At 40.3% G+C, this 27,992-nt stretch overlaps 2 protein-coding genes across 2 annotated transcripts in view; both read left to right on the forward strand.

The window, feature by feature from the left end:
- Window positions 1-519, forward strand: part of DDX50 (DExD-box helicase 50) — a 40,112-nt gene extending 39,593 nt beyond the window's left edge. Inside the window, exon 14 of the mRNA XM_047824467.1 lies at window positions 509-519. The gene's annotated coding sequence lies outside the window, so the exon portion shown is untranslated. The remainder of the gene's footprint in view (window positions 1-508) is intronic.
- Window positions 510-27,992, forward strand: DDX21 (DExD-box helicase 21). The gene is made up of 15 exons (XM_047824463.1): window positions 510-658; window positions 2,565-3,002; window positions 5,222-5,297; window positions 6,201-6,379; window positions 7,829-7,946; window positions 11,236-11,421; window positions 12,772-12,917; window positions 13,745-13,894; window positions 14,283-14,444; window positions 15,651-15,770; window positions 16,833-16,906; window positions 20,215-20,374; window positions 21,172-21,306; window positions 24,351-24,395; window positions 25,210-27,992. Exons 1-15 carry the CDS (start codon window positions 572-574, stop codon window positions 25,477-25,479), a joined length of 2,346 nt encoding a protein of 781 aa, XP_047680419.1. The 5' UTR covers window positions 510-571; the 3' UTR covers window positions 25,480-27,992.

A 27,992-nucleotide genomic window follows, 5' to 3' on the forward strand; every position in this document is an offset into this window, starting at 1 on the left:
TGTATATTCTCTGTTAACTGAATCCTAGCCTTCTTTCTCCTGACACCTGACACTGAATGCTTGGGGGATGTTTACGTGCATGCAATTAGGAATGACATATCCGACTGAATTCTAATTCTTATCCAGGCTTGCGAGTCTGGGCATCTCCTTTCAGTGTCGACGTTTCCAAAAGGTGATCAAGAAGACACATTTACCGCGTCTGTGCGTGAAAGGATCTTGCAAACTCCAGCAATCTAATATATACACTGAAGAGACACCACGGAAAAACAAGTTATTTATCAGGTCGGGGGTTGGGGGAAATCTGACTAGTGTTTACTAACTTTTGTGGTTCCTTCCAGTTGGTTGGACTCCTCAGGCGTTGTAAGCGGTCAATTCACTACTCGCAACCAGCGGGAGCACCACAAGCTCCAGCCGTACCGCGTGGGCCGTGGCGTCTCTGGGACTTTCTGCTTCCGCAGGAAATGCTTTGCTTCCGGAAGTGACGAAAGTGGGTGGGCTAAATGGGTAGTACTGTCTCTTCCCCTCCACGCGGTGGAACTGACTGGTCGGCCTCAGTTGCTTGTCCTGAAAGATGCCGGGGAAACTCCTTAGTGACGTGGATTTGGACTCAGACACGGCCATGGAAAAACTGGAGACACCGCGAAAGCAGAATGCGAAGGTGCCATCGGGGGCTGAGGGTCCTAGGGTGCTGAGAGGAGTGGGGTACAGGATGGGCGGGGGTCCGGCTAAGGAGCCCGTGGCGCACACGCGGACCCGGCGCGTCCAGAGCCCGGCCGTGGGGCGCCGGGGAGCTGTGCCGGCGACGGGCGCAGGCGGACCGGAGCTGGGGTGAGCACCGCTCCCATGTGGTTCTGGAGTCTGGGCGCCCCGCACCTGGTGCGCAGTAAGATGTTCACGGTTGGGCCCCACGTTGCTGGCTCAGGCTCAGACCTGACCGGGTTTGAGCGTGCGCGGAGGGAATTGTCAGTCCTGGTAGAGACTGAAGCTTTAGCCTAGACTAGCCACACCTCAACCCACCTGCACACGTGGGCGGCGTGAGCAGTGACATTTTACTGTAGTAGTTCGGGAAATACAGTTTGTTTTTCGGTAAGCAACCTTTAGAAGATGAAGTAATTCAGTTCGGCTTAAGATCTGTTGACCAGATTTCCCGTGGAAATGTAACGTGTTGTGGTGCTAACGGCACACCGTGTTTTTGATAGAGGCCAGCAGGGTGTAGTGGTCTTAAGTTACCTTGATACCTGTCTGCCTCTTTACTGTTACTTCCTTAGCGATTTCACTTGTGACTGGGTGTCTGTTCTGAAATAAGGTCAGTCAGTGAGAACAAACATTGTCCCTGAATTTGTATCCTACATGATTTAGAATTTCCTTTCCTTGGCTGTTTATGGGCCTTTTTGATGGGGAGCTTTTACAACAGCAATATTTTGGCGTTGTAGGAAGCCGAGGGAGCACAGACTTGTCCCCACAGGTGGGGAGGAAGTGGTCCTGGTTTGCCTGCTCAGCGTCAGTGAAGGTATTCAGTTGTGGGATGGTCAAGTGAAGAGGGACGCGGCCAAACTCCATTACATTCCAAGAGAGGCCACTGAGTTAGGAAATCCTCTTACTTAGTGGAGCGAAGGGATGAAAGAACTGAAATCTTGTGGGGAGACCAGATTATTTTTCAGATGTCTGAAAGATGATCATGTGGGAAAGATCACCCTCATCTGTGATTTGAGAGTGGAGGCGGGGCCTGAAGTTTCAGGGAGGCTGATTTCAGCTAAATGTTCTAGTCTTCATATTTCTGTGATTGGCCTTTCAGAAAGGTTTTAACAGAGGCTAAGCACCTGTCTATTTGATTTCAGTAATATTAAGTAATTAACTTTCAGGAATAGGAAAAGTTGGAAAAGGTCACACATTTCAGGTAGGAGCCGTAGTCTGATTTGGCTTTGAGGTTTCACCCATTCCATTTCCTAGTAACTTATGCTTTTTTTTCCTCTTTAAATTAGATCATCTTTTTTTTCTTAGCGCGTGATGATTGCGGGGTGATAGATTGTGGGATTTTATAGCTTTTTGGTTCATAAAGTGTCTCTGTAAATTTATTTGCACTTGTCACATAGCCAAGACAGATATTATGAATTCTAGCAGAGAAAGAAATCTGCTTAATATTGTCCGTCTGTGGACATATGTGGCCTTACTGCTCTATTAGAATTAAATTAAACTGTACTTGATCACTTTCTGTAGTTGTACCTCTTGACGACTCCTGGAGCATCCCATAAGAAACCCCAAATCTCTTATGAAAACTTGATTTTACAACTTGTTCAACCAACATGAATTAAATAGTTGCCAAGAGGCATTCTCTTCTGAGCTCATGAAGTCATTGATATACAATGTACTTATTTCCATATAACTAAGAAATGGTACTAAAAAGCATAGTGTTTTGTCTTATTGAAAGGAGAAGGTACAGACGTTGAAAAATGCCCCAAAATTGTGTTCTTCATAATTACATGATCTTGAAATAATCGAGAATTGATGCATCATACAAATGTATACATGCTTTGCTCAGTAGTTTGTATTTTTTAATTTCTTAGAAGGGTAAAAAAGAGAAGCCAAAGTCTAATAAGACTGAAGAGGCAACAGAAGTAAAGGAAGAAACTATTTCCCCCAAAGCCAAAAAAATTAAAAAGAAAGCCGAGTCTTCTGAGATTGACATGAATTCTCCTAAATCCAAAAAGGCAAAAAAGAAAGAGGAGTCATCTCAGGATGACATTATTTCTCCTAAAACCAAAAGTGTGAAGAAACCAAAGGAGTCCTTTGAAAAGAAAGTTGTTTCTCCTAAAACCAAAAAAGTAATGAAAAGTGAGGAGCCTTCTGAAGAAGAAATAGGTGCTCCTAAGCCGAAGAAGATGAAAAAAGAAAAGGAAATGAATGGAGACATTGGAGAGAAAAGCCCCAAACTGAAGAATGGATTCCCTCATTCTGGACCTGTCTCTAACTCCAGTGAAGAAAGTAACAGTGAATTAGAGCAGGTAAAGTTGCATTTTCATATGTAGAGCGTATCTTTCATTGTGGTTTCAGATAAATAAGTAGGTAATTGCTACCTAGAGGCAACAGAAGCAGGAGAAAATTTGATGTGTTGACACTTTATGGGGGGTCCCTTGAGCTGCATGCTGCCTGCATTCAGGGTAAGACTTCATCTTAAAAATAGCTTAAAGTTAGAATGTTTCCTTTGCAAAGAAACAGGCCTATTTAAGTTTAGGGAATGTCTTCTCTCCACGTCTGCTTATTTGCAAGTCAGAAATTAAAAGGAGAGATTATAGTTATGCAGATAGGCCCTAGCTTCCCTCTGAGGGGTTTCACCAAAAAACCTTAATTAGTAGAGCTACTGAAAAGGATTTTGTTTGATTTTGCATAAGTTTTTGTTTGGCCATTAACTCAAGTTGAACCCGATGATTGGATGTCCACTTGGAAGTAGTTCTGTTACCTTTCAGAAACTCAGTCATCAAAGAAATCCTAATTCTAATAATTTTCTGTTTGCCATAGGTCATAGTCAACATTTAAATTTTTTTTCCTTGGTTCATATCCAGGTGCCCCTCAAAATAAATAGGTAAATAAATAAATTTTTTTTCTGATTATAAGTGATTTACAGAATTAGGAAAATACAGAAATTTGGGGCACCTGGATGGCATCTGACTTAGGCTCAGGTTCTGATCTTAATGGTTCGTAGGTTTGAGCCCCAGGTCAGACTCTGTGCTGACGGTTCAGAGCCTGGAGCCTGTTTCTGATTCTGTGTCTCCCTCTCCTGCTGCCCCTTCCCCACTTGCTGTCTCTCTCTCAAAATAATAAAAAACATAAAAACATTTTGTTTGCTAAAAACAAAAAGTTCCCTAGAATTTCAGCATTCATAAACTCAGTAAATATTAAATACTCATTAGGTATAGAGGTAACCTGTTGTTGAATGCTGTTTCTTTACAGTACTTTATATATATATATATATATATATATATATATATATAACTATTTTTTATCAGATTAGGATTGTACTCTATGCAATCTTGTTTCCTGCCTTTCCACTTTTATTTAAACATTATGTTCTATTTTTTTAATGTTTGCTTTTTGAGAAAAAGAAAAAGACAGAGCATGAGCAGGGGAGGGGCAGAGAGAGAGGGAGACACAGAATCCGAAGCAGGCTCGAGGCTCTGAGCTATCAGCACACAGCCTGATGGGGGCTTGAACCCATGAACCGCGAGATCATGACCTTAGCCGAAGTCGGTGCTTAACCGACTGAGCCACCCAGGCACCCCTAAATAATAAATATTTTCATTGGTTCCATAACCCATTATATAAATGTTTAGAAAATCACTTAATTCCTGTATTGAGCATTTAAATTTTTTATTATCAAATAATGCCACAGTGACCACTTTGTCGTAAATGTTTGTTTCTTATTTTCTGTGAATATATGTGAAAGATGTGGCTATGCAAAAGGGTTAATGACCTGTTCAGCAGTATAGTAGTCCCCCCTCATCTGATGTTTTTCTTTCTGGGGTTTCAATTGCCCCCTGTCAACCACGTTCAAGAGTAAATGATTCTCCTCCTGACACATTGTCAGAAGGACAGTAGTAGCCTGATGCTGCATCACAATGCCTACGTCATTCACCTCACTTCATGTCATCACATAGGCATTTTATCAATCCTGTATCATCACAAGAAGTATGAGTGCAGTACAGGAAGATATTTAGAGAGAGACCACATTTGCATAATTTTTATCATGATCTATTGTTATAATTGTTCCAGTTTATTATTAGTTATTGTCATTAGTTTGTTACTGTGCCTAATTTATAAGTTAAACTTTATCTTGGGTATGTGTGCGTAGTAGAAAACAGTATATTTAAGGTTCTGTACTATTCAGGTATCCACTAGGGGTCTCCCCTGTGGATAATGGAGGACTCCTGTATATTGGTATGGGATGGCAACAGAATAGTTTTTAGTTGAGACTGAATCTGCCTTTACTAGCCACACGTAATATATCTACAGTATATATTTGCATTTTCCTTTTGTTAGGGTTTTATAGATGATTATGATTTCCTTTTTGGATCTTAATTTACCTACCAAAGTTTCTCTGTCTTTGTGGTTGATTTAGAAGATATGTTTTCGAATAGGTTCTTTTGTTTCTTTCTCAGAAGGCGTCTCTGTGACTACCTGTGGGATTAAAGTTACTGATTTCTTTCTGTGGCCCTTTACTTGATAGGAAATACCTGTGGAACAAAAAGAAGGTGCTTTCTCTAATTTTCCCATATCTGAAGAGACCATTAAACTTCTCAAAGGTAATATTTTGGAACTATTGTATAATGTTACTGTATATTATTTGGAAGCACTCCACTATTTTTGTTGAGATGAAGGACAATATGTGGAACCACATAATAACTTAGATCTGTATATATAGTATAGGACCATACTGGTGATGGCTTTGCTGTCTCTTAAATAGGTGATTAAATTTTATTCAAACCAATGTGTATATTCAGAAGTGTGAGGACTGATTGTTCTGGTACAAATAAATGGTTCATGCCATTTATTTGTATGGTTCGTATTTTCTTTGTTATTCTCTCCCGCTTCGTGAGGCATCTCTTCATAATACCAACTTGACTCAGAACTCAGCCTAGCGGTGTGCCTCTGAACAAACTAGGTAGTCACATGTGTGGGTAGGTGTTTTCTGAATCAGGTGTGGCATAGTCTGGACTGCAAATCCAGATTTGGGGCTTCTGTTGACCTATGGATGAGATTACATAACAAGTAACTAAATTCTAAAAAAAAAATGTTTGCTATAATTTGGTACTTTAATTTTTTTTTATTTTTTAGAGAGTGCAAGAGTAGGGGAGGGAGGCAGAGGGGTAGAGAGAGAGAGAGAGAGAGACAGAGACAGTTTCAAGCAGGCTCCATGCTAAGCACGGAGCCTGATGTGGGGCTCAATCCCAGGACACTGGGATCGTGACCTGAGCCAAAATCAAGTTGGACGTTCAACCAGCTGAGCCACCCAGGCACCCCTAATTTGGTGCTTTAAAGTTTGTTGATATTTTTCAGTCAAGCAGATTCTTCACTACCAGAATACATTGGAGCCTGACTTTGTAGATATTGACAAGAAAGTAGAATTCTTTAATTCTCTAGGACCAGAAACATGGCTGGGATTTTAAGAACTGCAATGTCAGGTAACATGGTAAATTTGTTCACAGGCCGCGGGGTGACCTTTCTGTTTCCGATACAAGCAAAGACATTTCACCATGTCTATAGTGGAAAGGACTTAATTGCACAGGCACGGACAGGAACCGGGAAGACCTTCTCCTTTGCCATCCCTTTGATTGAGAAACTTCAGGGAGAACTACAAGACCGGAAAAGAGGCCGTGCCCCTCGGGTAACTATCTTTAACACAGACCTCAGGGGCTCCAAATCTGTAGTATAGTTTTTTACTGGGTTCTCCTTAAAGTGTTTTTTCCTTTTCCTTTCCTTTTTTTTTTTTTTTTTTTTTTTTTTTTGGTATCTTGAGATCTTTATTTGAAGCTAAAGCAGGATTATTCTCTTAAGATTCTTGGCCACAAACCTGTGTATTTAAATATTGTAATCTGCCCCATGGTTGTGACTGCCTGTATTATTAATGCTCTTTGTGTTCCCTTCAAACTATTAGATGCTCCTGCAGCTCACAGGTTTGATCAAGTGTCTGACCATTTTTGCCTAGATGGAGAAAGCAGTTTTAAGTAGAGATGCATGAGTAGAAGGAGGGGTACTCAAAGAGGTGAAGAGGCCAAGCTTCCTTGTCAGGCTGGTGCTCATCAGGTTCATTTCTGGAGAAACTGGCATTTCGCAAACCTTAACCTCACTGAAATGCCTATGTGGTCATCATGGTTATGGGTTCTTGTGCTTGACTTTCTGGCCCTGCCTCATTTGTTTACTGGCCTTCCAGTGTCCATACTCACCCCTCATTAATTCATTGTTTATTGCTGTAAACAAATGCAGCATTAAACAAATGAATTATTCCAGCACTTGGAGTTATTCCAGCCTACACATAGTGGATGTTCAGTAAATATCTGTTGGGTGAATGTATCTGATGAATTAGTGAACATTGTTCTTAAGTCACACTTGTTTCATGCTGTTACCCTACTTAAGGATCTGTAGTAGTTTCACGTTTTATGTCTTGTTGGGTCAAACTCGGACTGCTCTGGGATTCAAAGCCCCTCACCATGTTGGTCCTGCCTTAACTTATCTTTGTTCTACTTTAAGTTTACTGTAATGTAGAGGTTCAGTCGACAGGTTTTGGAGCCCAGCTGTTTGAATTTAAATCCAGGCTTTGCTTCTTAGCCTTTTGGTTCAAAATCTTGTGTGTGTTTACTATAGGTACAGTTGTCAGGTCAGTAACTTGTGAGAATTACAGAAGAATGTGTAGTAAGTGTATAGTAGAGCCTGAGACAGTAAAAGCTCAAAGATTAGCTAATGTTGTTATCCTCAGTGGTGTTACTCCTTGCTCGAGTGGTTGCTTTTCCTGGAATGGTTTTTTTAAGTAGTAACAGCTCCACGAAACTCCTCACTTCCTCCAGCCTACTCCGGGCAGCCCTCCTGGAGCACCACATGTTTGGGCATCTACTTCTCTTCTGATTGGTAGGATCACAAACTTTTCTTCTGAGTAGATTTGTCAGGGACTGTATTACATTTATGATCCTTCCCCACACGAAACTATGTTGCAAAGCACATAATAGATGTTTTGAAAATACTTGGTAGGATGAGTTGAACCTTCTGATGAATTTCAAATTTGTTAAGAAACAAGTACTTCATGATACTTTGAATTCAGTGATTAGTTTTTCCTTTTCAGGTACTGGTTCTTGCACCCACAAGGGAGTTGGCCAATCAAGTAAGCAGAGACTTCAGTGACATCACAAGAAAGCTGGCAGTGGCTTGTTTTTATGGTGGAACTCCCTATGGAGGTCAAAGTAAGTAAATCGAAAAGTGAGGGAAGGAAAATGTCAACCATTGTTGGGTGCCCTGGTAGGGTTTCTCTGATCTTGACATCTGTCTTTACCTGGTTTAGTCATTTATAGTAGTTTTCTTTTGTCATCATTCTTTTTTAAAAAGTTTTTTTTAATGTTTGTTTGTTTTTGAGACAGAGAGAGACAGAGTGTGAGTAGGGGAGGGGCAGAGAGGGAGGCAGATACAGCACCAGGCTCCAGGCTCTGAGCTGTCAGCATAGAGCCCAATGCGGGACTCGAACTCACCAGCCATGAGATCATGACCTGAGCTGAAGTCGGACGCTCAACCAACACCACCCAGGCGCCCCTCTTTCGTCATTACTGTTTAAAGATGATCAAGAACATCGTCCTGCATAATGATGCGTAAAATCCTGTATATAGTTCTTTGGAGTTTTGTGTTATTTGCCTATGTTTATCTAAAGGAGGCTACAAAGGTATCTTACTGAACCCAAGAGGATAGAGTCCAGGGGGCTCTTAGAACTAGAAGGTCATGATTCAGAGTTACTCTTTTTATCTGTCAAAGAGGATGGGTCTGGCTGTTTTGGGGTCTTTGTTTGTTTCTTGCTGTAGGCGGGCCTTCCTCTGAGCCCAGGGGCCAAATGTTGCAGGCCCCTATTGTAGGATTCCATTACTTACCAGTTCAAGACCTGGAAGCTTTATTAGGTAGAGCAGATAATATAATTCAGGAAGGTATTTAAGGCATTAAAAATGTTAGTATTGGCATGCAATGCTTGTGACTATTTCTTTCCAGCTTTGATTGAGTGAACTAGGCTTTGGCATCAGAAGAGTGTACGTTTGAATTTAGACTCTGCTCACAGTGTGATTTGAAGTTCAGGGTGCTTGATTTTTCTTTTCGTTTGCTTGTGTGAAAAAATAAGTTTAGTGAATTCACCCTGCAGGGGTGTTATGAGGATTGAATTGGAGAATGTAGAGTGCCTGGTGAGACCCCTAGACTGCAAGAGCAGTTGAGTAAAAAATTGCATTATTAACCACCTCACCTCGTTATACTGAATTCCATTTTCTTGAACATCTCTGTGCCTTCTGGGAATACTTACCCTTCTACCCTGTCTCATTCTTTCTATACCTGATTACCCTACTGTGTATACAGTTCTTTCTTCCTTTTTTTTTTTTTTTTTTTTTTTTAAATTATTTTAAAATTTACATCCAAATTAGCATATAGTGCAACAATGATTTCAGGAGTAGATTCCTTAATGCCCCTTACCCATTTAGCCCTTCCCCCCTCCCACAACCCCTCCAGCAACCCTCTGTTTGTCCTCTATGTTTAAGAATCTCTTATGTTTTGTTTTTATATTATTTTTGCTTCCCTTCCCTTAGTTCGTCTATTTTGTATCTTAAATTCCTCATGTGAGTAAAGTCATGTGACGTTTGTCTTTCTTTGACTAATTTTGCTTAACATAGTAACCTCTAGTTCCATGGACATAGTTGCAAATGGCAAGATTTCATTCTTTCTGATTGCTGAGTAATACTCCATTGTATATATATACCGCATCTTTATCCATTCATCTGTTGATGGACATTTGGGCTCTTTCCATACTTTGGCTATTGTTGATAGTGCTGCTATAAACATCGGGGTGCATGTGCCCCTTCGAAACAGCATACCTGTATCCCTTGGATAAATACCTACTAGTGCAATTACTGGGTCCTGGGGTAGTTCTATTTTTAATTTTTTGAGGAAGCTCCATACTGTTCCATAGTGGCTGCACCAGCTTGTATTCCCACCAGCAATGCAAAAGAGATCCTCTTTCTCCGCATCCTCGCCAACATCTGTTGTTGCCTGAGTTGTTTATGTTAGTCATTCTGACAGGAGTGAGGTGGTAATCTCATTGTGGTTTTGATTTATATGTCCCTGACGATGATGTTGAGCATTTTTTTCATGTGTCGCTTGGCCATCTGGATGTCTTCTTTGGAGAAGTGTCTATTCATGTCTTTTCCCCATTTCTTCACTGGATTATTTGTATTTTGGGTGTTGAGTTTGCTAAGTTCTTTATAGATTTTGGATACTAACCCTTTATCTGATATGTCATTTGCAAATATCTTCTCCAGTTCCATCGGTTGTCTTTTAGTTTTGCTGATTGTTTCCTTTGCTGTGCAGAAGTTTTTTATTTTGATGAGGTCCCAAGAGTTCATTTTTGCTTTTGTTTCCCTTGCCTCCGGAGACGTGTTGAGTAAGAAGTTGCTGCGGTCGAGGTCAACCTGCTTTGCCTGCTTTCTCCTCAAGAATTTTGATGGCTTCCTGTCTTACATTTAAGTTTTTCCCATTTTGAGTTTATTTTTGTGTATGGTGTAAGAAAGTGGTCCAGGTTCATTTTTCTGCATATCGCTGTTCAGTTTTCCCAGCACCATTTGCTGAAGAGACTGTCTTTACTCCATTGGATACTCTTTCCTGCTTTGTCAAAGATTAGTTGGCCATAAGTTTGTGGGTCCATTTCTGGGTTCTCTGTTCTGTTCCATTGATCTGAGTGTCTGTTCTTGTGCCCATATCGTACCGTCTTGATGATTACAGCTTTGTAATGCAGCTTGAAGCCTGCGATTGTGATGCCTCCAGCTTCGGTTTTCTCTTTCAGGATTGCTTTGGCTATGCGGGTCTTTTCTGGTTCCATACAAATTTTAGGATTGTTTATTCTAGCTCTGTGAAGAATGCTGGGTTATTTTGATAGAGATTGCTTATATTTCTTTAAGATTCTCATTCTAGAGGCACCGGGGTGGTTCAGTCACTTGGGTGACCAACTCTTGATTTCAGCTCAGGTCGTGATCTCATGGTTTGTGGGATTGAGCCCCATGTTGGTCTCTGCTCTGAGAGCGTGGAGCCTACTTGAGATTCTCTCTGCTCCTCCCCTACTCGTGCTCGCTTGCTCTTTCTCTCTCTCTCTCTCTCTCTCTCTCTCTCTCCCCCCCCCGCCTTTCTCCCTCTCTGTCTCCTTCAAAATAAATAAACTTAAACAAAAAAAAGATTCTCATTCTCAGTTTGTCTGTGAAACCTTGACACTTTGTGTTACCAAGGAAGTCCTTCTTTCCTGGTGCTTCCATCTCCCACTGGTGCATTTTTCTGGACTGTCACTTCTTATCTGTTCTTCCCACTAGATTAAGGAGTGCCTTGAGTATCTTTATCTTTGATACTTACCATATTACCTTGTATTGTAGTTAACATTTTAGAATAAAAATATATTTAATTGGTACCTGAGACTAATAAAAGGATTTAAAACCTAGTATATCTTATTGATGTTTTTTATAGTTGAACGCATGCGGAATGGGATTGATATCCTGGTTGGGACCCCAGGTCGTATCAAAGACCACCTGCAGAATGGCAAGCTAGATCTCACCAAACTTAAGCATGTTGTCCTGGATGAAGTTGACCAGATGTTAGATATGGGGTTTGCTGATCAAGTGGAAGAGATTTTAAGTGTGGCATACAAGAAAGGTAAGCTCCAAATTCAAGGAAGTGATAAAAGGATTACAGGAAGGGTGGTGATTAAGTGGTCTTCTAAGAGTTAAAAGAAGCCTTAAATTGGGGGATGATTTATTTTATTTAGGAAACTTAAAAAAAAAAAAAACCACCATGATTTATCACATAATAATGGGGAAAGTAAAAGATAAAAGAAGAAAATTTGATACTCTGCCAGCTTGGCGTGTTTTGCTTTTGGTCTATTTCTTCCTGACTTTGTACTATTGTTGCATATGTGTGTGTGTTAATTATAATCTTATCATGCATATAAAAATTTGGCATTACACTCCGTGAAGAGGTTTTGCCATGATTTAATTCCATCTGTGTATTTTGATTTTTAGATAATACAAATAATTCTGCCTATAGACATTTGTATGCAAATAGCTTCCTTCACGCCTCAGTATTTGGAATTTATTTTTTATTTTTTATTTAAAAAAAATTTTTTTTTTCAACGTTTATTTATTTTTGGGACAGAGAGAGACAGAGCATGAACGGGCGAGGGGCAGAGAGAGAGGGAGACACAGAATCGGAAACAGGCTCCAGGCTCTGAGCCATCAGCCCAGAGCCTGACGCGGGGCTCGAACTCACGGACCGTGAGATCGTGACCTGGCTGAAGTCGGACGCTTAACCGACTGCGCCACCCAGGCGCCCCTGGAATTTATTTTTTAGGGTAGATGTCCAGAAATGAAGTTACTGAGTTGAAAGTTATAAATAGTTCATGTTTCTCAATGTACATTGTCAAGTTGCTCTCCAAAAGGGCTCTACTTATTTACCCCACCATTTGAAATACTGTATGAAAATGCAGTGTTATTCAAAGAGCAAACTAAAAAAGGGGGGCTGGGGTGGGGCTAGGGAAGTTTTTTAGTACCTGACCTCAAAGAATGAATAGACTGGAATTCTAAACTCAAAATACTCAGGAAATGCTAGAGAGTAGAGACGAATATAGAATCTAATCTGTGTTGGTGTTTATTGTAGGTTATTTACTTAGTGATCTAAACGAGGTGGTTACTGGTCTTGATGAACAGGTGTTTTCCAGGTGACAGGTCTCATAATGGACAGATTTCCTTCGTGGTTCATAAAGGCCAGGGTCAGAAAGCAAAATAATTTTAAAGTACTTTTGGTATTTCAGGTCTCCTTTACGTAAATTACATAGGAAGTATTTCTTTGCCCATTAGGAATCTTTGTGTCTTTCATTTCTGTGTCATCAGTGCCTGGCTTGGCCTCAGGCGGTTGCTGTTGCATGTTGATTGGGGAAGAACTGGGTGAGGTGGAGTACTGTGTAGGCTTATTTGGGTTATTCATACTGACTTTTTTTCCCCCCCAAAGATTCGGAAGACAATCCCCAAACATTGCTTTTTTCTGCAACCTGCCCTCATTGGGTATATAACGTTGCTAAGAAATACATGAGATCTACATATGAACAGGTGGACCTCATTGGTAAAAAGACTCAGAAAACGGCAATAACTGTGGAGGTAAATGATTCATTCAGTTAGAATTTTGTATATCATTTTTTCCCTGTCTGATAATATTAAGACTGGAAAATACAAACTGTTTTTCCAGATAAATACTAAATCCATGTGAGGATCCAAGTAAAGATCTATTTCTGTTTGTGTTGTGTGTGGTTATCTGTGTTCTCTAAGTTTCATTATCTGGTACTCTGATTTCAAAATCTTTTGGAATCTATCTGTCTGAATTTTGTAAATAGAAAGAAATTACACTAGAATTGATTGACTTTTTTTTTTTTTAAGATTATGTTTTTAAGTTGTCTCTACACAAAATGTGGGGCTTAAACGCACAATCCCAAGAGTTGCATGCTCTACCAATTGAGCCAGCCAGGTGCCCCAACACCTAGAATTTAAACACTCAAGGGCAGCAGAGATATCTAGTACTTTGTTTTGAAGCTATTTTCATTTTAGGGCCCAGCACCTAGAATTCCTTTCACCCAAGGAATAGACATGCACGCTAACTGACTAATCGCAGTTTTAAGTGGATGAAAGGACAAAAAAAATACTGAAATTTTTCTCTGGTCAATTCCTTGGTTTCCTGTAGGAATCAAGGGAATGGCATTTCTTCTTTTGTTTTCCTTGTTAGTTCAGAAAACAGAGGAACCAGATGCTCTTTGGAGAAAGGGGAATGGCTCCCTGTGTTAATGAGTTTGGGTTTTTTTCTCTACACAGTGGTGGCGGCAGTCTGTTCTAGTCCATATTAAACAATTGCTTCTAGCACCGCTAGTGTTGAGCAGGTGATTTCCGGTTCCAGGTGGGCTTTACTAAATAGATCTTTTTTCCACTCCTATAAGCACCTGGCTATCAAGTGCCACTGGACTCAGAGGGCAGCAGTTATTGGGGATGTAATCCGAGTATATAGTGGTTTTCACGGGCGCACTATCATCTTCTGCGAGACCAAGAAAGAAGCCCAGGAGTTGTCACAGAATGTGTCCATAAAGCAGGTTGGTTCTTCCCCCTTTTTCCTGTAGGGAGGAAGCATCTTTCAACTGGTAGACCCCATTAACATTTTAGAGTTCACCTGATCTGACAGTCTCCTCTCACAGATGAGGAAACAGTGCCTCAAACCCAAGGTTACACTGACAAAGTAGGTTTGATCAGTCTGTCTAGTGTTTTTTACCTAGTAAATATAGCCGGACACAGTTGATCCTAACGACCAAGGAGTAGAAAAAATTTGAGGCTTGTCCGTGTAAGGCATATGTTTTTCCCTTTATGTTATTTTCAGCAGAACTATCACCAAAATCCGAATGTCTTTACAGGCCTGATTTGTTGTGTTAAAAGTAGCTGGATTGTTGGATCTGGTGTTCTTATGCCAGTTTATTTCTTTGGCAGGATGCCCAGTCATTACATGGAGATATTCCTCAGAAGCAGAGAGAAATCACTCTGAAAGGTTTTAGAAATGGTGATTTTGGAGTTTTGGTTGCAACCAATGTTGCTGCTCGTGGGTTAGACATCCCTGAGGTTGATCTGGTTGTACAGAGTTCTCCCCCAAAGGTAAGTGTTCTATACTACAGTTTTGTTTTGTTTTGGTTTGGTTTTTGGGGGGAGAGGATACTAAAACAAATTGGAAGTTATATGGTCTAGTTTCATGTGGTTAATAATAGCTGTCTCTTTTGAGTGCTAGGAAGCTGTGGTGATTTTTAAAACAAACTTCTTCTGAGGTCCTTCTCTCAGAACTGATAGTTGAGTGGAACTGTGGTCAGTGGCCAGAGGCTGGAAAGATTGTTTCTTGTTGAAGGGAATTTTGGTTGGCTCATGCAGGTAGTGCAGTTGTGAACTGGGCTTTGAAGATGGGTAGGACTCCGGCGGGGTGAGGGTAGCATAAACCCATGAACTACAGGATAAAGAAGGGAAAAAAGACCTGTGATTAATAGCCTCTGTGGGTGATGAGAACCTCTTAGGGAGGGGGCCGAAGCATCAGGTTATGTGATATGAACAGTGCTTCCTGTAAGTAAAAGTTGGTCTGAAGGAGCCTTTTCTGCTCCCATCACTTCAAACGTGAGGACCCCCACAAATTGGCAGATTCCTCAGGATTAAAGGTTGTTTTACAATGATAGAAAAAATACCTGATTACTGTGAAGTCACCAGTTCTTACAAAGGAAGTCTGATTAGTGTGTGACATACATGTTGTTTAAGGGAGCCTGTAGAACTGTGCTGTCCGATTTGATGGCCACAGCTATGTGTAGCTGTTCAGCACTGGAAACAGTCTGAATTGACATGTGTGTTCTAAATGTAATATACACATTGGGGTTTTGTTTATATTTTAAACTTTCTATTATGTACTCTGGATTTCGAAGACATACAAAAAAAAGAATGTAAAATATCTCAGTGATCTGTTTTTTTATGTGGATAGTATATTGAAGTGATATAACTTAGATATATTGAGTTAAAGAAGATATATCATTACTTTTTTTTTTTTTATAGCTTTTTAGTGGGTTACAACAAAGTTGAAGATTGAAATTACTTACGTGGTTCTGTAGTACAGTACTATTTAGATGATGCTTTTTTCAGATTTGCCCATAGGATAGGAACTGCTATTCTAGAGATTTTTTAAAAAATGGTCACAGTTCTTTAATTTAGAAGTGCTAAAGAACCGCACACTCTGGGTGTAGATTAAAACCACCACACTTGCCTCTGCATAGACCACTCAGGTTTTTGTCTCTTTTTGTTCAGTGTCACTCATGTCTCTTACTTCAATAGGATGTGGAATCCTACATTCATCGTTCTGGAAGGACGGGCAGAGCTGGAAGGACGGGGATTTGCATCTGCTTTTATCAGCACAAGGAAGAATATCAGTTAGCACAAGTGGAGCAAAAAGCGGTAAAACTATGTTCTTAGCTTTTCATTCAGCAAATGTTGAATTCTAAAGTCAGTCTTTGTTTGTTGTTACTCGATTTTTATTAATTTTAAGTTTTTATTTCTAGCATGTTGCCATAACTGAAAGCTTGTTAGGTACATGTTGTTTTATACATTGTACTATAACATAAAGCCCATTTTGAATGAAATAAGTTTGCATTTGAAAGCAGTGGTTTTGTTTTTATATTTACAATTACATGGGTTATTTTTATGTTTGAAAGGCAGTTTTCAGACAATGATAACATGAACACACCCCAAATATTTAAGCATAGATTAGGGGGTTATAGGAATTACTTTAAAACCAAAAGGATAAATTTAAAATGGAGAGAGGAGACTGATTTTTCTGACAGATTAATCTCTCCCCATATCCAGACTTATGGAGGAGAGGAGCACTTAACAGTGCAGAAAGCAAGCACTCCCCGGCCAGGATGATTGTCATTAACAGCAGTGATTAGCATATGCTTTGAGAATGATGTGATGAGACAGCATTCATCTCTGGTTTTCTTCCCCCAAATCCATAATCTCAGTCTTGAGCACGCAAAGAACCCGAGGCAGCCTCACAGTGAGGGACAGAATTCTATAAAATACTTTGCCAGCACTCCTTAAAACTATCAAGGTCATGAAAAATCAGGAAAGGCAGAAACTGCCAGAGATCAGAGGAGACTAAGAACATATGATCACTGAATGTAATGTGTCACTGGAACAGAATAAGGATATTTGGAGAAAAACTAGTGAAATTCGAATAAACTCTGGAATTCAGTTAATAGTAATGCTGCACTGTTGGTTTCTTGCCTGTGGCAAATGTACCATAGTACTAATAATAGGGAAATTCGGTGCATAGTGTACAGGAACTCTGGGTACTATATTTGCAACTTTTCTGTAAGCCTAAAACCATTCTAAAATTAAAAGTTTATTTTTTAAATGTGTAATAGTATGTTTGGTAATATAAAAAATTAGAGAATTTAATCTCAGTGAAAACAATTGATGGCCATATTGTATATTAAACTATGGTTCTTTTTCTTGTAGGGAATTAAATTTAAACGAATAGGTGTTCCTTCTGCAACAGAGATAATAAAAGCTTCCAGCAAAGATGCCATCAGGTATGTTTCCTACCCACTGCTACGTCTGTTGTAGTGCTTGTTCCATTTACTGCCTAGCTTTGTGCAGAAATGAGATTTGGCTATTGGATTTATATATTGACAACTTACAACCTATTTGTTATAAAAATAGACTGTGCTTAAGTAAAATTTTACAAAACAAAAGTCCTAATTTGTATTTATCCCTACCCAATCCTGTTCACCAGAAGAAACCAGTATTAATAGTTTGGTTTGTCTTGGGCGTTTTAAGGAACCGTATCTTAGATACAGTATGGGCACTTACCGTGTGGAGATTGATTAGATTGGGTCACAAGATTATACTTCACATCATCATCAATCTAGTTCCTCAACTGGTGGGAATGAATTGATTATTTCTTTAAGTTACTCCGAGATGGTGAGGATTAGATTAACTAACAGTGTTTGTCACTGGAGGTGCTACTGGCATTGGGGGCAAGAGAATTATTTTGTGGGATTGTGCTACAAATTGATGGATAGTTAGTTGTTTAGCATCTCTGGCTATGCGGTGTATGCTGGGGGGCGAATGGGCTTGGCATTACGAAAACCAGAAGGTCCTGACTATTTTCCAAACGTTTCCAAATGGTGGCCTACATTCTCTGCTTAAGAGAACCACTGAATCTGGGGGCGCCTGGGTGACTCGGTTGGGTGTCCGACTTCAGCTCAGGTCATTAGAGCCCTGTGTTGTGCTCTGTGCTGACAGCTCAGAGCCTGGAGCCTGCTTCAGATTCTGTGTCTCCCTCTCTCTCTACACCTCCCCCACTCACACTCTCTCTCTTCTTCAAAAATAAATAAACTTAAAAAAAAAAAACCCACTGAATCTGAGGGGCACCTGGGTGTCTTAGTCGGTTGAGCATCTGACTTCGGCTCAGATCATGATCTCATGGTTCGTGGGTTCAAGCCCTGCATCAGGTTCTATGCCAACAGTGCAGAGCCTGCTTGAGATTCTTGCTCTTTCCTCTCTCTCTCCTGCTCCTGCTTTCTTTCTCTCCTTTGACCTTCCCCTGCTCTTGTTTTTTTTTTCTCTCTCAGAATAAATAAAACTTAAAAAAATTTTTTTTCAGAGTTTATTTAGAGCATGTGCACTCTGTCTCTCAAATAAGTAAACATTTTTTATAAATAGAAGTCTGTGATCAAAGGAAATGCTTTGTGTTACCATATTAATTAATGGCTCAGGAAAGTTCTCCAAATGAAAATAATTTAACTCAGTAATTTTCAAATTTTTTTTTAGCATGGCATACTTTCAGTATTCTGTAGACAGGGTTCCCTATGACACTACTTAAGGAAATTTGGGATTAGATGGCCAGGAAGGAGAAAAGAGGACAAGCTGGTGGTGTATGTAAGATGTCCTGTAAAGGGGCAGTCTTGCTGAAAGAGGCTGCCTCGGGTGGCCTTGTTCATTTGTGTCCTTTTGAAGATGTGACATTTATTATCACCAAGATAATAGTGATTCTCTAACAAGTGTGTAGTCTCATAAAAAGTCCTTATCATTTTTAACCTGACTTAGAAGTCTTTTTTCCTTTTTATTGCAGAATGGAGGGGCCTCTGGGTGGCTCAATTGGTTGAGCATCTAACTCATGATTTCTGCTCAGGTCGTGATCCCAGGGTCCTGGGATTGAGCCACACATCGGGCTCCATGCTGAGTGTGGAGCTTGTTTAAGATTCTCTCTCTCCCTCTGTTCCTCTACCCTGCTTGGGTGCATGCATGCTCTTTCTCCCTCTCTCTAAAACTAAAAAAAAAAAGTTAAAAAAGGGGCGCCTGGGTGGCTCAGTCGGTTGAGCATCCGACTTTGGCTCAGGTCACAAACTCGTGGTTTGTGAGTTCGAGCCTCACGTCGGGCTCTGTGCTGACAGCTCAGAGCCTGGAGCCTGCTTCTGATTCTGTGTCTCCCTCTCTCTCTCTGCCCCTCCCCCGCTCATGCTCTGTCTCTCTCTGTCTCTCTGTCTCTGTCTCTCTCTCTCTCTGTCAAAAATAAATGTTAAAAAAATAATAATTTAAAAAAAGTTAAAAAAAGAATGGAGATAGCTATAGTATTTTTTGATCCATAAAGTAGCATATGCTTATTATTGTAAGAAATGTTCAGGGGCACCTGGGTGGCTCAGTCAGTTAAGCATTGGACTTTGGCTCGGGTCACGATCTCACAGTTCATGGGTTTGAGCCCCATATTGGGCTCTGCACTGACAGTGAGGAGCCGGCTTGGAATTTTCTCTCCCCCTCTTTCTCTGCCCCTCCCCCACTCATGCTTTCTATGAAAATAAATAAATAAATTTAAAAAAGAAAAGAAATGTTCAACATCTTTAATATCACTTTCAGTAGCAGCATGGAGTTCCATTATATCTGTCTCATGGTTTATTTAACCAGTCCCATTTTCTTACCTGTTTTGTACCCTTTAAAAAAATTTTTTTTTAATGTTTAGTTTTGTGAAAGAGAGAGTCCACGTGCCCAAGCAGGGGAGGGGCATAGAGATAGAGGGAGACCCAGAATCCAAAGCAGTCTCCAGGCTCAGAGCTGTCAGCATAATGCTGACAGCATTATGTGGGGCTGATGTGGGGCTGAACTCACAAACCATGAGATCAAGACCTAGGCCAAAGTCAGTATACTCTTTCTATATCATAAATAACACTGTGGTGAACATCTTGATATTTGTTCTGTTATTTCCTTGGGATAAAACTTTGTTTAATTAATTTTAGAGAACATGCGAGCAGGGGAGAGGGGCAGAGAGAGAGGGAGAGAGAATCTTAAGCAGGCTCCATGCTCAGCGCAGAGCCTGACACAGGGCTTGAAATCATGACCTAAGCAGAAATCAAGACTCGGATGCTTAACCAAGTGAGCCACCCAGGTGCCCCAGAATGAAACTTTTTTTAATTTGATAGTAAAATTAGATGTAATCAAAGGGATGGCTTTCTTTTATCTTTTAGTTAATTTATCTCTTTTGAGAGAGGGAGAGGGAGTATAAGCAGGGGAGGGGCAAGGAGAGAGAGAATCCCAAGCAGGCTCCACAATGTCAGTGCAGACCCCGACATGGGGCTTGATCTCACAAACTGAGATTATTATCTGACCCGAAATCAAGAGTTGGATGCTTAACTGACTGAGCCACCCAGGCACCCTAAGGAATGGATTTATTTTTACATAAATGTGGTGATTATACATATACATTGCATCAAAGTGATGTGTGTTAGATATATAAAAGATTTGGTTTGGAAGTTACTGATTTATCTTGAGATGCTGTTGTCTTGAAAATGAAATATGTCCGCTCTTTCCATTCTCCTAACAAATATACTCAATCACACCATAGGCTTTTGGATTCTGTGCCTCCCACTGCCATTGGTCACTTCAAGCAGTCAGCTGAGAAACTGATAGAGGAGAAGGGAGCCGTGGAAGCCTTAGCAGCAGCACTGGCCCATATTTCAGGTGCCACATCAGTAGACCAGCGCTCTTTGATCAACTCAGATGCGGTAAGGCTTCCTGTCGAACTCTGACACTTGGGGTAATTTTGAGTTTGAGCAGGATTTAAAAGGGTTCAGTTAGACGTCCCAATTGTTTTAACTTTTGTATGAAGGTAGGTGTATATATATATATATATATATATAAACAAATCCCTTGGAGAAAGAAAGTAGATTACTCATTTCCACTGTCTCAGTTGGGGGCAATGACATTGACTGCTAATGGGCATGTGGTTTATTTTTTGCGTAATAAAACATTTTGGAATTTTAGTTAGTGGTGATGGTTGAAACCTTGTGAATATACTGAAAACCCATGAATTGTATACTTTAAAATGGTGTACGATATGGTATGTGAATTGTATGTCAGTTTTTTTAATCCTCCAAAGAGAACCTCAGCCACTTAAAGACATAAAAGCATATGATACATTTGATCAGTATACCTAGAAACTTAAAGTATATGCATTTTTTCCTTTTTTTTTTTAATTGAAATTTTTGAGACAATTGTAGGTTTACATGTAGTTTTAAGAGGTAACACGGAGAGATTCCTTTGTACATTTTGTCCAATTTCCCTCAGTGGTATCATTTTGCAAAACTATAATGTCACAACTGGGGTACTGACATTGGCACAAACCGTCAGTCTTGTTCAGAGTTCCCAGTCTTACTTGTACTAATTTATGTGATTGTGTTGGGAGAGTGGTGTATGCTTTTAGGAGGAACTTTTCCAGAAATAGTTTAGAAACATGAGGGCAATTTTTTTTATCAGTTAGGTTTGTTTTTGAGACTAATTTTGTTCCCCTTTTTTCTCTAAGGGCTTTGTGACCATGATCTTACGATGCTCGATTGAAATGCCAAACATTAGTTATGCTTGGAAAGAACTTAAAGAGCAGCTGGGCGAAGAAATTGATTCCAAAGTGAAGGGAATGGTTTTTCTCAAAGGAAAGCAGGTAAGTAATGTTGTGACCCTGCTTTGGTTCAGTAGCTTAATGTGGACAATGAAACACCAAATGTAGGTTTCTCCCTGTTGTGTGGGGATGGTGCATCTTTTTGCTCTGTATATAGTCTTTGCTAGGCGATGTATTCCTGACCCTCTGTTGCCACTTAGTGATGGACAACTACCTCATCTGGTATCTTTAGCCTGAACTATCTGCATGCGGTGCCGGACATGAAGTCCCAGCTGCTTCCCTGACATTTCTAGTCAGATGGGGTTATTAAACAACATAAAATTATTCAAAATTGGATTCAGAATCTTTAATTCAAACCCAAAATTTTATTTTTATTTATTTATTTATATTTTTTAAATTTTTTTTTTTCAACGTTTATTTATTTTTGGGGGGACAGAGAGAGACAGAGCATGAACGGGGGAGGGGCAGAGAGAGAGGGAGACACAGAATCAGAAACAGGCTCCAGGCTCCAGGCTCCGAGCCATCAGCCCAGAGCCCGACGTGGGGCTCGAACTCCCAGACCGCGAGATCGTGACCTGGCTGAAGTCGGACGCTTAACCGACTGCGCCACCCAGGCGCCCCTCAAACCCAAAATTTTAATTAAAAAAATTTTTTTTTTAATGTTTGTTTATTTTTGAGAGATAGAGACACAGAGTGTGAGTGGGTGAGGGCCAGAGAGAGAGGGAGACACAGAATCCGAAGCAGGCTCCCGGCCCCAAGCTGTCAGCACAGAGCCCGACGCGGGGCTTGGACTCACAAACTGTGAGATCATGACCTGAGTGAAGTCGGACGCTTAACCAACTGAGCCACCCAGGTGCCCCGAAAACTAAAATTTTAAATCTTGCCTTCCAAACCTGGTGTTCTTTCTTCTGAGTCTTGCTGTCAGTTAATGGTAGACCAGCACAGCAGTTCTCAAACTGTTTGGTCTCATGACCCTTTTATATTCTTAATGAATGGTGAGAGTACCAAAAAGCTTTTGTTTGTGTGGGTTGTATCTATTAGTGTTTACTGTGTTAGAAATGAAAACTGGAATTCGAAAACCAAAGAATACCGTTCCATTTGCCATCAGAGCTGTGGTAGCATCACGGGTAAATGGTGTCCGAGAAACTCCACTGTGTGCTTATGAGAGCGTGAGAGTGGAAAGGACACATATTTTAGTATTAGGAAAATTGTTTTCACTTTGTGGAACCTCTGCAAAAGATCTCAGGTTTCCCCGGGGGCGTAGACTGTACTTTGTAAATCACTTGCTTAGAGAACCAGATCTGGTTTATCGTCACCTCGCTGCATGTCTGTGTTTACCTCCTTAAGGAACTTAAGTATGGGTTACATACATACAGTATGGGTTACAGTCTCAGCTTTCACATGGCGGATGAGTCTTCACGAGCAGGTCCTACTCCCCTTACTGCCTCCTCACTGCTAGTACCTCCACTCTAGCAGTGCCAAGTACACCTTGCGTTCTGTCATTCTAAGTGGCTCAACCCGGTGTTCATAGTATTTTTTTTTTTCCTGCACGTTATTTATGGTGTGGCTTAACCTTGAGTCTCCCTGTGAAGCTTTCCCTGGCCATACAGTAGAGTCGGGGGCACCATATCCATACTTCAGGGTTTTTAGGGCGTGCCTTTATTCAGGCAAATTTTATCTTGCTGGGCTTGCTTATTGACTGAGAGCCTTGAAGCCTATGATGTACTCAAGGGCAGAAACGATTTTTTAGTTATCTTTATACTTCAGTGAGTGGCTGGTGTTAAATACGTAATAATTTTGTGGATGATGATCCCCACAAGTGGCAAAATCCATCAGTACCTGATGCGACCTGTGGTTATGGTTGGGTGAGTTGTTGGGTGGAAGTGGGGTGTTCCTCATAAAATGTTGCAGTTAAAGATAGCTAGGGAAGAGGAATGCCTGTGTCCGTTGCAGGGGTGGTTCTAACTACATTTGTGGAAACCAAGAAATAGGATCTCCTTAACTGGAGGTGATGGCACTGCTATGGTCCTATAAAGTGTTTATTTTTGTATTTTTAATATATATTTTTAAGTTTACTTATTTTTAGAGACAGAAAGAGCAGGGGAGGGCCAGAGAGAGAGGGAGAGAGAAAATCCTAAGGAGACTCCACGCTGTCAGCCCAGAGTCCAGTGTGGGGGTCGATCCCATGAACTCTGAGGTCGTGACCTGAGCTGGAATCAAAAGTTGGACACTCAACCAACTGAGGCACCCAGGCACCTGTATTTTTTTGTTTAAAAAGAAATGTTTATTTTGTGAGAGAGAGCATGTGTGCGTGCAGGGCTGGGGGGGAAGGGAGGGAGAGGGGGAGAGAGAGAGAGGAGAGAGAGAGAGAGAGAAAGAGAGAGAGAGAGAGAGAGAGAGAGAGAGAGAGAGAGAGAGAATCCTAAGCAGGCATCATGCTGTCATCACAGAGGCCGGAACTCAGAAACCTGTGACATCGTGACCTCAGCTGAAATCCAGAGTCAGGCACTTAACCAACTAAGCCACCCAGGTGCCCCAAAAGTGCTATAAAAACCATTTTATTAGAGCAAGGTGAATTGTGAAAACCTAGAAAATTAACAATGGAAAATCATTTAGTTTTCTACTTTTAGGTAGGTCATCCTGAGTAGTAGACACTTTTTCTTACAGAAAGCAGTGTATTTTAATGTAGACCATTGGTTTGGGGCCATACTGAACAGATGTTTAAAACCTGCTCTATTTCCCAGCTGGGGGCCTTTGACTTAGCCTCTCCAAACCTCTGTTTCTTCAGCTCTAAAAGGTAGCTAATAGCTACTTGAGGAATTAGCAGTATGATAGCCAAGAATGATCTCTAGCCAGTTCTAAATCATTTTGACTCCCTTTCTAAAGTATCCTTGGGTTTTTGCTGTTGTGCTTTTGGGAGGTATGATATGTGTTGGCATTGGTTGAAAGTCCCATCTAAAATTCATACCTGGAGGGGTTTTTTTTTTTGTTTTTGAATATAATTTTGAATATTATATGGTCTTTTGGAGCACACTGACAATTGTGGTGAAAGGCTGAATTAACTTGGCATTTGTTTTGATTTCCAGGGGGTTTGCTTTGATGTCCCTACTGCAGCAGTAACAGAAATACAGGTATTCTTTCTCTTGGATTTTGAAGTTAACATTTAAGTTATAAAACGTTCATTAGTGAAAACACAAAATAATGGAAAAGGAATCAACAGCTCTAGTCCCTTTACTAAAAGACAATTAAGAGTTAATGAAGTTTAGTATTTTTTTTCTCCTAGCCTTTTTATTCATATATTTTTCTTATTCAGCCTGTTTTCCTTCTTTCCTTTATCTATAGAGTTATGAACAGTGTCTAGCTTTTTCCTCCTGTGTATGTTGTATGGGGTTTACATAGACATCTTCAATTGCTCTATCTTCATTTAGTACTGCTGTGAGATACGGGTTTGTGGTATATTTGCATGTTTTACTACCTGACAGCTGGGGATACAGACACTTAACTGACTCAGCCACCCAGGCGCCCTGAAGGTTGTGTTATTTTTAACCAGTGACCTTTTATTTATTCTTATTTTTATTTTATTAAAGAAAGCTTTTTTTTTGATGCTTATTTATTTTTGAGAGCGAGAAAGAGAGCAGGGAAGGGGCAGAGAGGGAGGGAGACAGAGAATTCCAAGCAGGCTTCGCGCTTGTCAGCTCACAGCCTGATGCGGGACTCAAATTCCCAAACCGCAAGAGCATGACCTGAGCCGAAATCAAGAATTGGATGCTTTAACTGATTGAGCTACCCAGGTGCCCCTAACCAGTGACCTTTTAAATTTTAAACACTTAGGTTATCAATCTGGTTTTTCTTTAGAGAAAGGGCAAAAATACTGTCTTTCTCATGCTTTTTAAAATCAAGTTCAATAAAAATCAGAGCAGGTAAAATAATACTATCTCTCCACAGGAGAAATGGCATGATTCACGTCGCTGGCAGCTATCTGTGGCCACGGAGCAACCAGAGCTAGAAGGACCACGGGAAGGATATCGAGGCTTCAGGGGACAGCGGGAAGGCAGTCGAGGCTTCAGGGGACAGCGAGAAGGAAACAGAAGCTTCAGGGGACAACGGGAAGGAAATCGAAGCTTCAGAGGACAGCGATCAGGAGGTGGCAACAAAAGTAACAGATTCCAAAACAAAGGCCAGAAGCGGAGTTTCAGTAAAGCATTTGGGCAGTAATTTCAAATAGAGGATTCATACGGCAACATGGAACTGAACACTGATTTTCCTATGAAGTTAAAAGCACATGTGTTTCCTTCTTGACCACTTGCCTTGTCCCCATCTCTCCCAGAGAGACAAGCTTCATGGAAATTATTTCCATCTGATGATTATCACTTGTAACTATTGCTGTTTCTGTATTAGGTTTCTCTTTTGAAAAGATGTATGAATTCGTAATATTTTTATTCTGATGCATTGTCTGTAGGTTATAAGACCAAGTCAAGCATGTATTTGCCCATACTTTTTAAGTTGAGGGGTCTCTGTATTTAAATAGTGTCCTTCCCTGAATACCTGTGGGGAATGCAGCTGTCTCTGGAGAGGCACTCTGAGCAGTCGAGGCTTACCTGTAATTGGCATTCCTCAGCCACCTGCCTAACAGTGACTCACGTGGTCCTGTAACATGTCCTCTGAGAAATAGTACTGAGCAGTGTTTTGAAGCAATATTTCAAAATTGCTGGGATGCAATACATTTTATGCCAGCATGTGCTCTAGATTTGAAGAACAGTGATAAATTTGATGGGAGACATTATGTAGATTAGCCATCATTATGTACATTTTGATACATTTTTAACTCTTCAATGTAAGCTGAATTCATGCTTCAGGAATTCTTCACAGATTTTATCTATTTATGTATATATAAAGAAGTATTTTAATAAAAAACAAGTGTCTTTAAGGAATTCCAAATGTATAAGGTGGCCCTGTAACTTTCTTTGTAAGTAAGGAGGCTGAATAATAGGTGCTTGATGATAATGTACTCCACTTCCTGTTGGAAGATTAACATTATTTACCAAGAAGGAATTAAGGGAGTGGGGGGCAGAGATTTGCATTGATGACAAGAGTCAGGAAATCCACTGAAAATATTTTTTACATGTGAGAAAGAAACATTCATCTCAAGAGCAAAGAAAGGAGCAAGTGAAAATACATGAAAAGCATTCTTTTCATGGTAAACAACAGGTCATTAATGTTTCTAGAAATTGACTTCTAATGGGTAAACTGGAGTTTTAGGTAGAATGATCCAATGGTTTCTCAGAGGCCTAGTTCCTATAGTCACAGTATAGGATCTATTTCTGTTAGACTGCTATTCCATTGAAAGGTTTTAGCTGCTTAGAGACTTCCTTTTAAGATAATCTGCGTATGGTTATTTTTGGTTGTAGCTTTGAGGGAACTGACAAATTTTATATAGCCCCTGGTCAGGTAACTCTATGAGTTCTCAAATATTACTTCTTTGGGAAACTTTCTGCATGGTGCAGGAGCTTAAGAGTGGCATTGTTTTCTTGCCTTAATTCCTAGAAATTCTGGACTGGGACTCTCAGGGAATAAACTCTGATAGGAGAAGTTAAAATACATGGCCTGTCTTGTTTTCATTTGATTATTTTTGAACAATTGAAGTCTTTCTAAGCCCTGGTTTCTTTTGCTCCATCAGATCTCATTATCCAACTGCATTTTACTCTGTCATCTTGCAGTAAGGGGTTCAGATAGCCAGCTCAACTCTTTAAATGAAATTTAAAAAAAAAAAAAAAGTTTTAACATTTATTTTTTTTTGAGAGACAGAGAGCATGAGCAGGGAGGGGGCAGAGAGGGAGACACAGAATAGCAGGCTCCAGGCTCTGAGCTGTCAGCACAGAGCCTGGCACAGGGCTCGAACTCAGGGACCACAAGATCATGACCTGAGTCAAAGTCGGATGTTTAACCGACTGAGCCACCCAGGTACCCCGCCAGCTCAACTCTTTGATGCTTGAGGCAATGTGTCCTTTCTCTGTTTGGACTTCAGTTCTGTCCTTCAGTCCTAACTGGATGTCTCTGTGTTCTCAGCAATTATCTTGGCTTTTATTTCTTGATCCTCTTGTCAATTTTACCATTTTCCTCCCATTCCTCATGGCTTCCATCAAGCCACAGGAGAAGGTGTTTGATAACAGACAACTCATGTGTCTTGTAGATTATAATTTATTAGATTTCAATTTTGCTCAAAATACTGAGCATATTTTAATAACAACCAAAGTATTTAATCAAGCAGATTCAAAGGACACAGTACCTGTCCTTTAGGGAAGAGCAGTTAAAACCTTGATGTGGATTAGCCCACAGAAAAATAATCAGGCATAAATCAAGAGTAAGGGGGAAGTTTAGTGGGAATTGCACTTGACACAACTTAATTTTATGGAAAACATGGCTGTTTTCAACAAATGAAGCTAAAGTTTCTCCTGGATCCCAGAATTCAAACCGTATTTGTAAATATATAATTCAGCTGTTTGATTTAAATGGGCTTGTTAGGCTGGGAAATGTTACAGTTTTTACTATTTTCTACAGAGAAAATATTTTCCAATGTATCAGACTCAATGAACTTTTAAAATACAAACCATTTTTACATTGGAGTTATCTGTGCAGCAGTGTCTTTACAATTGTACATAAAATGCTGTAAGTTAATGTATAAAATACTGCTTTATGCCAGAATAAAAATACTAGTATTTACTATTTAA

This window comes from Prionailurus viverrinus, chromosome D2 (assembly GCF_022837055.1).
Source record: "Prionailurus viverrinus isolate Anna chromosome D2, UM_Priviv_1.0, whole genome shotgun sequence".
Classification (NCBI taxonomy): domain Eukaryota; kingdom Metazoa; phylum Chordata; class Mammalia; order Carnivora; family Felidae; genus Prionailurus; species Prionailurus viverrinus.

Bases quoted from the DNA above. Each gene is read 5' to 3' on its own strand.
- DDX21 (XM_047824463.1), top strand. From the start codon at position 572: ATGCCGGGGAAACTCCTTAGTGACGTGGATTTGGACTCAGACACGGCC. The intron at 5,298-6,200 runs GTAATATTTTGG...ATTTGTTCACAG, and splicing joins GACCATTAAACTTCTCAAAG to GCCGCGGGGTGACCTTTCTG. The intron at 13,895-14,282 runs GTTGGTTCTTCC...TTTCTTTGGCAG, and splicing joins AGAATGTGTCCATAAAGCAG to GATGCCCAGTCATTACATGG.